General features: G+C 33.1%; 2 protein-coding genes across 2 annotated transcripts; both read left to right on the top strand.

The window, feature by feature from the left end:
• The first annotated feature begins 702 nt into the window (after nucleotides 1–702).
• On the top strand, nucleotides 703–2800 carry LOC108992187 (putative UPF0481 protein At3g02645). The gene is made up of 4 exons (XM_018966653.1): nucleotides 703–784; nucleotides 1696–1747; nucleotides 1853–2093; nucleotides 2716–2800. Exons 1-4 carry the CDS (start codon nucleotides 703–705, stop codon nucleotides 2746–2748), a joined length of 408 nt encoding a protein of 135 aa, XP_018822198.1. The 3' UTR covers nucleotides 2749–2800.
• A 5871-nt stretch (nucleotides 2801–8671) lies between these two features.
• On the top strand, nucleotides 8672–9879 carry LOC108992212 (putative protein TPRXL). Its single transcript, XM_035682914.1, has one exon. The coding sequence runs from the start codon at nucleotides 8800–8802 to the stop codon at nucleotides 9463–9465; it is 666 nt and encodes a 221-aa protein (XP_035538807.1). The 5' UTR covers nucleotides 8672–8799; the 3' UTR covers nucleotides 9466–9879.
• Nucleotides 9880–11185: the final 1306 nt, after the last annotated feature.

Below are 11185 nucleotides of genomic sequence, written 5' to 3'. Positions count from 1 at the left end.
GATTGGTCATACGGCAGATTTCTAGGGACAGAATCGAAAGGATTCTGTGATGAAAAATGGAGAAAGGAATAAACTTTGCCAGGAAAAAGAAGTAGAGCCCAAACAAATAGAGGAAATGAGCCAATTAATTGCATGTCTTGGTTTCTTTTCAGTTGTGTAATGTAGTCAGAAGCTTTCATCATCTATGGTGCATTAGCTCTATGTTCTGCGATGTAATTTATTCTCCTTCATTTCTTCCGACTATTTCTTTATCCCTGCACAGGTCCAACGGGACCTTCAGTTACGCATGGAGGAACACGCAAGGTACTTGCAAAAGATCTTGGAGGAACAACAGAAAGCTGGCATTGCCTTGATTTCTCCTCAAACCATGTTTTCACTGACTAATCCATCATCCATGCCAAGATTCTGAACTGTAGCCTTCTTCTGCGTCAGCTGGTTCGTCACCCCCACTTTCTGCCGAATCCAAAATTGATTCAACTTCACCTCTCATCCAAGTGTAAATCTACCGGAAGTGGTGATTCAAAGCCACAACCATGCTAAAAAAGACTTCGTCTAGAAGACTACAAACAAACAAACAAAAAGGAGAGAAGGGATCCAGTAGGTCGGGTCGGTTTATTTTGCTGGTCATGGGTTGCGGTTGAGTCGGGTCGGTACAAAAGGGCTTGGGCGGGCCATGTTGCAAGCCTAGTTCCAATTTGTGCAATGTGTGACCCGGGGCAATCAGGGGCTTGTGATCAGGAGAACGAGAAGTGGTCCTTTTGCAATCTTACTGGGAATGCACTTGGTAAGCTCCGGCCTTCTCCAGTTGATTGTGGACTTTTGTCTTGGATTCACTTAATAGGTCCTTTTTATTGGGCTTGGGCTAGATCATTGTTATCTAATATATGGATCCTTTAAAATCAAACTATTTTCTGGGCCAGAATATCATTTCGAGTTTATTTTTATTTTACATTATTATTATTATTATTATTATTTTTTGTAGTGTGAGTAGTGTTGGGAGCCTCCAATTTAACAATTAAATTTTATTAAATGATTGTGGTAATGTAAACTCACTTCCGCCACGTCATCAACAAAAAAAGGTTATTGGATATTAGATTATGAAGTAAATGAGCTCCCGAAGATATTTCTTTTAATATATATGTATTAATTATTATCTAGACGTTGGACAACACAAAAATATTTGTTTGGACTCTCTGCTCTGGGCCGGACCCAATTACCTCCTTATATGCTCGGCTAGTCAGACAGTACTGGCCACTAGCTTGTTCAATTCGGAGTGATAGAGACCAGCAAGATCATGAGTACTCATGCGTGGAACTTTACCTTCCGTGACTCCTTGGCATTCAGTTACGTTATTTATTTATTTATTATTATTATTTTATTTTTTTTGGTTTCACCGTTTTTTCTCTTTGAAGATATTGGATTAGCGAGATTCAGTAAATAATAATATAATATTATTTTTTAAATAATAATGTTTTTAATTTATTTTTTTCATAATTTACAATTATACTAATCATATATTAATTAATAATTTAATTTGATATTTTACAATTACACTAACTATATTTTATAATTACACTAATAATATGTTAATTAATAATTTTTAATTATCTTCGAGCTTATCCCCAATGAAGACTACAATCATCATGAAATCAACAATTTTGCTGTCAAATAATGTCTGCAAGCTACGAATTGCAGCTTCTTTCTTCTTGAAAGCAACGCATCAAGATTTCAAGGACCAAACAAAAAAGTACATAGCCCGGGAGTTGTTATTTCGCATTTTGGAATAAAAAAATACCTTTGGCCTGTGAACACTATCACTTCAAATTTGAAGAATGAATTGGATTGTCTGTAGCTCGAATATTGAGCTGAGGAGTTATAGCCACTCCAATGGTTTGGAAGCGATAAACTTCGATAACTCTTGTGGTACATTTTACCTTTCGGTTATTCACTTGGATGATAACTCCGAGGTTGTGCTAAGGAACCTTGTGGCCTATGAAGCATGTATTGCACCGGAGGTAATGGTTCTGACTCGCTACGCTGAGTTGATGAATAGAATAATCGATTCCGAGGAGGACGTGAAGATTCTTCGAGAGGTAAGAGTCACTCTCAACCATTAATTATTAATTAATATCTGGGTAAGAGTCGGGTCGCTAAGCCTTTGCCTTGCCTGTGTAGTAAAATCTTCTAGGCCTTTATTTCTGGAACTCAAGCCCAACTACGAGCCCAATAAAACCCTAAAAGATAAAAGTTTAGCAGCTCCACTTCTATATTGAATTGTTCCAATCGCATTGGCAATTCATTTATTTTAGTACGTCGGCCCATCTCTTTTTATGGGCCGAAGATGGTTTTTCTAAATTACTGAGATTTTTTTTAAGAACAAATTTGAAAAAAAAAAAATGAAGTTCTAGGCTTTGATCATTAAACATAGAGTATGAATTACGGAAACATTCTCTAAACCCGTTATTCCTCGGGCCCCCCTTTCCCCCCTTTATTTTCCCTTTTTTCCAGATTCTCCCACTTTATTTTGAGGAAGAATATCAACCACAAATTAATAATGGAATCTAATATGATCATCGGCATACTAAATTTAATAACCTTCAAAATTATTCCATTTTTATTAAAATAATTAATATAGATATATAATTTCCGTTGTAAAAATAATTTAGGTATCTATTTATGTTCCTTCACAAGTATTGAACGTTTACGTTTATGCAGGCTGCAGCTCTATGGTTGTTTAGAAAAGGTTAGTAGCAGTTAGAAGCAACTCAAAGATGGTGAAACTTTTCAAGTAACGAGGTGATGTAAAGACGCATTTCGTACGTACTTTGCGCCAAGCAAAACGCGTTTTGTGCTTTTATATGTGTATACGACGTGTGTGTGTATATATATATATATATATATTATCAATGCATGTCCCACGCTGCTTGTTCTTTTTCCCCCATCTGCTATTAGACTGGCAGCAATATTGCATGCATCCATGTGAGACCTTTCATGATTTTGGGTTCTAAAATTCCCATTATTTCATACCCACTACGTACGTGCCCCACCTCATGTGTCTTTAATGATGCCTTTTCTTACTTTAATTTCAGTTTTTATATTCTTGATGAACATGATCAACTCATCATCATGTTTATACAACATCGTATCCATTAAGATATATACAAAAAAAGAAAGAAAGAAAAAGTCTTCGTAGAAGAAGCATCTTGGATTCCCAACCACTTGCAAATGGAACCCTTCAATCATTCAAGGGACAGAGTTTCAAAGGGAAGGAAATTTCTTTAGGACTTTTGAGTAAGTTTTAAATTGAGTTAATGCGACGGGTACAACTAAAATTGCTTGCTCAATTTAATAACTCACATGAAGGTCTCCTTTCATGTTATATATAATTTATGGGCGGTCTTGACAGAACAAACTTACAAAGTTAACAGACATTTTATTTAAGAGCGGTAAAATGATTGAATGCATATATATTAGAATAGCTAAACGGAGGTGTATAACAAAATTTTTATGTATAGAAATTTATAAGGAATAAATCTTTTGTACCCAAAGTGGGTGCCTAAACGGCCGACCTTTGAATAATTCTACCACTTTTATGGTCAAAACAACGGTGGCTTTACAACCTTCTTTCAACCGGCTTTGGGAGCCACAAGCAAGTTTCCACCCCTAATAACCTTGGGTTCTAAGCCTCATGCTCATCTTTTCGTCTACGTCCCCACCACCACCATCACTCATTAATCCTCTGTCTTCAAAATTTGAAACACCCCATCAACTCCATCAACATATCTAGAACGAAGATAGAACTCTTCTTTGCTCTTTTAAGGCCAAAAACACTGGATCTGGCTTCTTTTTTTTTTTTTTTTTTTTTTTTGGTGGGGGGATTACTTAAAGACCATACCAATTAATTGCCATGAGTTTGTTTAAAGCAGTGGACGTCAGAGAAGAACAAACCCCAAAAATAAAGCTATCTTCTTCTTTTTCCTTTTTATAATATTTGAAGTTTGGCAAACCGAGTGAAGAAGATTCTGAAGGCTTTACCCTCTTTCCACTTCAAATTCAAATTGCAATCCAAACGATTGACTCACCTCCAACCCAACAGCTACATACATACCTCTTCTCTTCCTCTTGGCCTTTTCTACCAACCACTTTACTAATTTCCCAACTGCCATCTCATTTGAGTGTTTGATAAGCAGCATTATGTTTCCTGCCCATATGCGCCTTGCATCAGCACTGTACCTAAATCTCTTGTTCGGATTTTTCAATGCTGCTTTTAATCCTAATTAACGGGGGGGATTCGAATCCCAAACCCTTAATCTAAAGTTCGTCATGAGATTAAAGAACTAACGGAAACAAGATTAATTTCGCATTTAATTTTCTAAAGACTCATTTATTTTATTTATTAATAATTTATTTCCAATATTAGTTAGTTCCATATTGTTGTTGATATTAGGATGGATATGGGTAATTGCGTGGTAATTCCTCGAACAAATCACACTTGCACTGGATAAGCTAACCTTTTTCTCGAAATTTATTACTATATTTGATAGGTTGCAGCCTGCCTAAAATATAGGTACCTCGATCTTTCGATAAAAAAAATAAAAAATCTACTCAACCTCTTATTATTCATAAAACTTCCACACTCCACATTATTTTTAATTTTTATTATTTTTTTCTTTTATTAATATTTATTATATAAATAATGAATAAAAAATTTAAAAAGAATAAACTCAAAAAAAAATTTAAAAAAAATATTAAAAATTTAAAAAAGTATGGAGTGTGGAGTGTGGTGGAGGTTGTGTAGCAAAGCTCTAAAAAAAATCAAAAGGTTAAAAAAAGACAGCTCATTTGTCCTTTATATCTGGACAATATGTCCGTCATTACTCACTACTCAATTTATTATTAAATTTTTTAAAAATTTTATTATGAAATATAATAAAAAATTTTAATTTTTTTAAATTTTTAAATAATAATAATATTTTATTCAATTCATAAAAAATTATCTCATCCCATCTCATTACTCAAATAAAAGTTATCATTTGTCTGTCTTGATTTTATATTTTTTTATATGACATATTTTAAAAAATTTTGTAAATTAACAACTCCAATAAAAATAAATCTATAATATAACTTATCAGTAATAATTGAATTCTAAATTCATCATAAAATACCTTGGACCAAAATCGCAACAAAAACCTCGGATTAAAGTTTCGGAAGGGCTTCATAAGCAGGCCTTGAGCGTCGCGTCCAATAAAAAGTATATAAAAACCTTTAAAAAATTCATACTGAAAACAACCTTCGCAAATAATTTAGCAGTCAATGCCTTAGTAACTGACATGAAATAAAATCATCAAACGACATTATTTTTATCGCTTCAAGAATTATCCAACATTGCTGATGCCGAAACAAGATAAGCGCCTGCCGTTTAAGCTTCTCTCGCGATTAGAACTAAATTTGGAAAAAAAAAAAAAAAAAATTATAATGCAAAGGGCTGTTTAATTTCAGGATTCTGGTTCACTCATCGAAGCTCAAAAAGAACACAGAATAAATTTAAGGGCTTGCGTATACAAAAGATAAGGTCGAGGATAAAGAATTATTATCATTTCCAAACAAAATAATAAATTGATTAGTCTGTTCAAAAAGAACAAAGTAATTATAATCCACTTTATTTGGTCACTCTCACAGCTGTCATCCTTCTACTTACCCTATATTTTAGTATATAAATCCTATATCACTTATGAAGGTTGATTATATCGTCGATGCAAGGCGTACGACTGCAACTGGGGCACTATAAAAATAAAATAAAAACAAAGAAAATAAAAGCAGCAACTTAGGCCTGTTGACTAAATATTTTTTAAAGATTCGTGTTATACAATAAATCTTATATTTTGTATATTATTTAAAAATATATAATTTTATTTTTTTATTTTTTATTTTAAAATTACATATTATTAAATGATGTATATAAATATAAAATTATGGTTATAATTTTTCCGTTTCCAATTTGAAAAAGGGTACACTAAAACCAAGAAGAGGTCGGATCATCTATTATTATTATTAAAAACAAATAATTGAAATGTGTCGAATAAATTATTACCATTTTTCTTAATAATTATAATCTTACCAAAATTAAAGGCAACACGAACTGTTTCGAGAAAAGAAAAAATTGGGATCTGAAATTATGGCCGAGTAAATCCCATGCGTGTACGAACTTATTCGGCTGTTTTCCACGAACATTAAAGCCGTTTTATGAGGGGACCGTGTATTGTTGTAGAATTAAGAATTTGAACAAGAAAATTCATCCTAAATGAACCAAAAAGTAAAAACCCAACATTAACAATCTAAAACGGTCACGAAAGTGGGAATGGGATCTGGAGCATCTTCGATTGCAAATTTGGAAGACTCTCTGACTGGCCGAATTGGTCTAACAAAACAGCCACTCCGGTCCAGAGGGTCCCATAAGTTTGTGAAAATAAAAGGTGTAGCAGGGTCATGCTTCTCTGCTTAATTAGCAGTCGAGTTTGACATTCACTTGCACTTTCCCCGTTGTTTCAAGTCTGAAACAGAACAGACATCTCTTCTGTTGAAATATTTTTAAGGCCGTAAAAGAAACATGATGCGATCCTTCAAACCAGATGAAATGAAAATTTTATAAATAGTAATAAAATTGTTTATAAATAGAAATGAGATAGTTTGATTTAATTATTTATTGAGTTTTAGAAAATGAGATAGAAAAAATTAAATAAAAATATTATAAAATAAAAATATTATTAAAATATAACTTTTTAATATATATATTTTTCAAAAAATTGAAAAACTTAAATTATTTTTTATTTTTTGTTTGAAAATTTAAAAAATTTGTAATAATTAATTTGAAAGTATTTGTATTTGAATAATATTTTAAAATAAAATAAAATGAAAAAAAAAATTCAAACTTTAAAAACAGTTTTAGAAGTTCCCATAAATAAATTTTATATTGACAAATTTGGAAGCCTTACACTACCCAACTCTATCTAATCAACTTATCAAATAGTAATAAAATTCATAAATTTTTATACTACACAACTCCAATTAATCAACATGTGATATTTATCTTTTATATTAATGCTTAAATATATCTTTAAATATAAAAAAGATAAATCACATGTTAATTAAATAAAAATAAATTTGTGACGTAACCCTTACTTGTAACATTTATAAAAAATACTATAAAGGGTAAAAAGTATAACACATGCCATATTTAAATTTAAAAAAGTAAATAATTATGTATTGACTGATGTGATACTGATACTTAGGCTGCATTTGGATCATAAAATACTCTCAACTTATCTCAATTCATCATTACAATTTTTTTAAATTTCAATACAAAATATAATAAACAACTCAACTTTTTTAAATCTTAAAATAATAATAATATTAAAAAATAATATTCTAACAATATTTTATCATCTCAACTCAACTCAACTCAACTCAACTCACTTCAACATTCAAACTCACCCTAATGGATTAAACATAGCAAAATCTAAAATATTATTATAAAAAGTTTACAAATATACAAATTAATATTACTAATATTAAAAAACTAAATAAATAATTATAAAAATGATATTTTCAGGCCGGCGGACTGAGTACATTTTAATTTTTTATTATTTTTTATATTCTTAAATATTCTTTTTTAAAAAAAATCGTAACATTATTAAAAAATACTTTCTTAATCACTAACTAAAAAAAATAAAAAATATCAAGACCCATATTCGGTGACTTTAACTTTTTTCTTAAAATTTTTATATTTTATAATTTGATTTAAAAGATAAATTTTAAAATTTGAATAATATAAATCAAATCTTAACACATGTGTGATGATAATCATAGAACACTTTTCATAATTATGCCACATGGATTCTTATAATTTTATAAAATAATATTACTTTTTATGAGATGTTTAATAAAAGAGAAATTCTACGAATTAGTCATTATTTATTTTTATACTTCATATTTATAGTATTTCTTTTATAGGATGTATGAGTATTTTTTATAAGATATATAATAAGAAGTAGTGAATAGTAATCGTTGAGAATATTTCTTTTTAATAAAAACATTACATATTTTAAAGCATAATTACGTAAAATGTTATATAAAGTACTGATTTCCATCCAAATCTATCGACCTTTTTTTTTTAATAAAATATCTGTTGGCACACTTAAGTAAACGGTCAATTCAATTTATAAGATTTTGATGGTGAAAAACTCGCGTCATCTTTATTCTTTAATATTAATATGCAAAAAAAAAAAAATATTAATATGCAAGTATTTAAAAAATAATAATAATTAAATGGCATATCGTAATTATAGATATGTAAATGGTATTATAGTACTTTCAAACTCTGAAGATTCTTAAAAACCTTATACGTGGCAGCCTGTTGCAGCTGTCCAGAAAAGCTGTTAGACAAACGGCCTCCAACTTTCGTCGGCTTGCGCTGTCCACATCATTCCAGCCGTTAGACGAGAGAATCAAAACCATATTATCCCTACCCAGCCTCTAGTCAGTTAAACCATGGTTAAGTTAACCAACCCAACGTTCGAAAACCCCATACCACCGAAACCTTCCTTCTTAATTACAATATGGTCCAATCATTCTGGATCTATAAATTCAGCCCTCGAGACTCGTTAGGTTTGCCAAACCAACCGGCCTGAGGGCCCCCTAGGAAATTTACTGAAAAAAAAAGTCTCTCTTCCCCCCCCCCCCTCTCTCTCTCTCTCTCTCTCTCTCTCTCTCTACCTTCCGCTTTCTCTCCCTTCATCAACAATGGCGGCCTCATCGTCAAGAACCAGATCCAGCGGACCGGTTCTACGGTCGCTCTCACCCTCCGGCAGATTTTATTCTCCCAACACATCAAACTCTGCTTTTTCTTCGTCCTCTTCAGCATTTGCATCCTCTACGAGCTCGAGTTTCTCTTCCCCATCTACAGCTTTCTTCCACCATGACCCTCACGGCCATCACTATCACCACCACCACCACTCCCACAATCAGCGATCAGCTTCTCCTACCCGGGTCAACCTCTTTACCACCGCTTCCCTCTCCCCATCCGTTCGTTTCTCCATCGACCACCGCTCTATCTCCCCCAACCGCAATCAGGTCATCAAGAGCCACCACAACCCCATGTCGATCTCCAAGAAGACGTGTATGTGTTCACCGACGACGCATCCAGGTTCTTTTCGCTGTAGTCTTCACAAAAACATGGCAAACAGTAGCGGAAGCCATCATGCGGGCTCGTATCCCACCAATCGGCTGAACATGCGCAGATCGGCTATGAAGAACTCGCTGGTTAGGATCGGAGGCGTGGAGGGAGAGTGGGTTAAGAGGGCGCTGACCGCTCTGATCCGGCCCTCTTCGCATCAATTAAGGAGAAGAGCCGCTTTCCAGGCCGCGCCTAGCCGGCTCTCGATCATGTCCAAGGCGGAAGATCTCTGAGTTTTGTGGAAGATCTCTGAGTTTTGTGGAAGATCTCTGAGTTTTGTTTCTTTTCGTGGTCGGACAGGTTGGTTCTTGTTTTTCGGTCAACTTTGAATTTTCTGGTCTTGGATTCCGGCTAGGAAGCCGGAATCGATCCAGGAGATTCTCAACAGAGTCGTCAGCGGCGAGTTTGGTAGCTGAAATACGCCGCAGTAACCGGGACGAATCGAGTGCAAATATCAGGCGGCACTTGTAGAAATAGAGCCGAGTCAACTCGGGCGAGTTGAAATCTGTGTGCAGCGGTACTGAGCCGACACGGGCGAGTATGGTACTCGGAAGTCGTCGGTCATCTACTTTTTTTGGGAGCGGGACTGAAGAGAAAATTACTTTTGTACATATCATTTTCTATGGAAGGAGAATTTTTGGACACCATATTTCTCCAGGAAATTAGTAGACTTAAATCATAATTAATACGTATTCTGAGATTAATTCAGAGTTTAATTACCTGATTAAAACTGGCAGCAAAGACTGGGTTTGGTTTGGATTGTGACGACGTTGGATGGGACCCGTAACGTGTTTCGTTCCTCAGTGTTTGCTGCGTAGGAACTACCTTTATGCGTTGTGTCGACATACCTGTTCCATGTATACGGTTCCGTTGGTCGTCACCATTTATCACTGTCTGTTCCGTTACGTGGACCGTATACCTCTCCGTTATCGTTGATCAGGTCTCGTTGCTTTCGGTGTGAGGTATGATTCTTTTCTTTGCTCTTTTTTTTTTTTCTTTTTTAATTTTCAGAACATACCTATTCTTTTCTTTTCTTTTTTTCAAAGAAGAAAGAATTTATTCTGTTTTGTTTTTACTTGTTTGTTTTATTTACTTTGTAAATCTTTATCACCTTGGGTTTCTTTTGTTTGTGTTGTTGCAGGTGGTGATGTCATGGACTTCAATTCTGGACTTCGAATTTATTATTGATGGACTTCAAACGAAATAAATGAAACTTGAAATTATGAATACGTGACCTTTGCACTGGAAAAAGGAGGCGCCGTTTGATGAAAAAAACATAAGGAGATTATAGAATACGGGGGAGCGTTTTAAAAAGAAAACGAAATCATGCTGTGATATATGACTTTCATGAAAACAAAATCGAAAATAAAAATTTTTATTATGACGTAAGAAAAAAATAAACTAAAATTAACTGTCTAAGAAAATATATGGAATGGAAAAAGGTGGCGTGTACTCATCATGTTCTACCATGAAAACAAACGATTTGCCACATGTCACAGATAATGAATGTGACTTGTGTGATAATGTGGGGGGTGGAGAATCAAAAGAAGGTGGAGAAGAAAGAATGAACGAAAAATAGAAAGAATGTCGTTGTCACACAAATCACATACATTTTATTCTCATACGTGAATGGGCAGAGGATGAAGTTCACAACGATCACACATTTCTTATAAGAGATTATCTTTAAATAATGAAAAAATTTAATTATAAACAATTTATTCATTTTATATGATTGGTTAAAAAATAAATTTTATTAAAAATAATATTAATTTAAATTTAAAATATAAAAATAATAATATTAATATGTAGATTAATATGTAAACTTAAGTATAACAAAACTCATAAATAATAATGTTAGATGAGATATATTTGGTGAAAAAAGGTAAAACACATAAAGAAAGAAGTACAGCAGTGAAAATTTGTAATTGGATTTACTAGACGTATCAGCCTAAT

Source organism: Juglans regia, chromosome 11 (assembly GCF_001411555.2).
Source record: "Juglans regia cultivar Chandler chromosome 11, Walnut 2.0, whole genome shotgun sequence".
Classification (NCBI taxonomy): Eukaryota; Viridiplantae; Streptophyta; class Magnoliopsida; order Fagales; family Juglandaceae; genus Juglans; species Juglans regia.
This window is presented reverse-complemented; position numbering and strand designations above follow the sequence as displayed.

Excerpts from the sequence above, each read along its gene's own strand:
- LOC108992187 (XM_018966653.1), top strand. The coding sequence starts at position 703 with ATGTGTGACCCGGGGCAATCAGGGGCTTGTGATCAGGAGAACGAGAAG. Across the intron at positions 1,748-1,852 it reads TTCAAGGACCAAACAAAAAA|CTCGAATATTGAGCTGAGGA; the intron begins GTACATAGCCCG and ends GATTGTCTGTAG. Across the intron at positions 2,094-2,715 it reads ACGTGAAGATTCTTCGAGAG|GCTGCAGCTCTATGGTTGTT; the intron begins GTAAGAGTCACT and ends ACGTTTATGCAG.
- LOC108992212 (XM_035682914.1), top strand. The coding sequence starts at position 8,800 with ATGGCGGCCTCATCGTCAAGAACCAGATCCAGCGGACCGGTTCTACGG.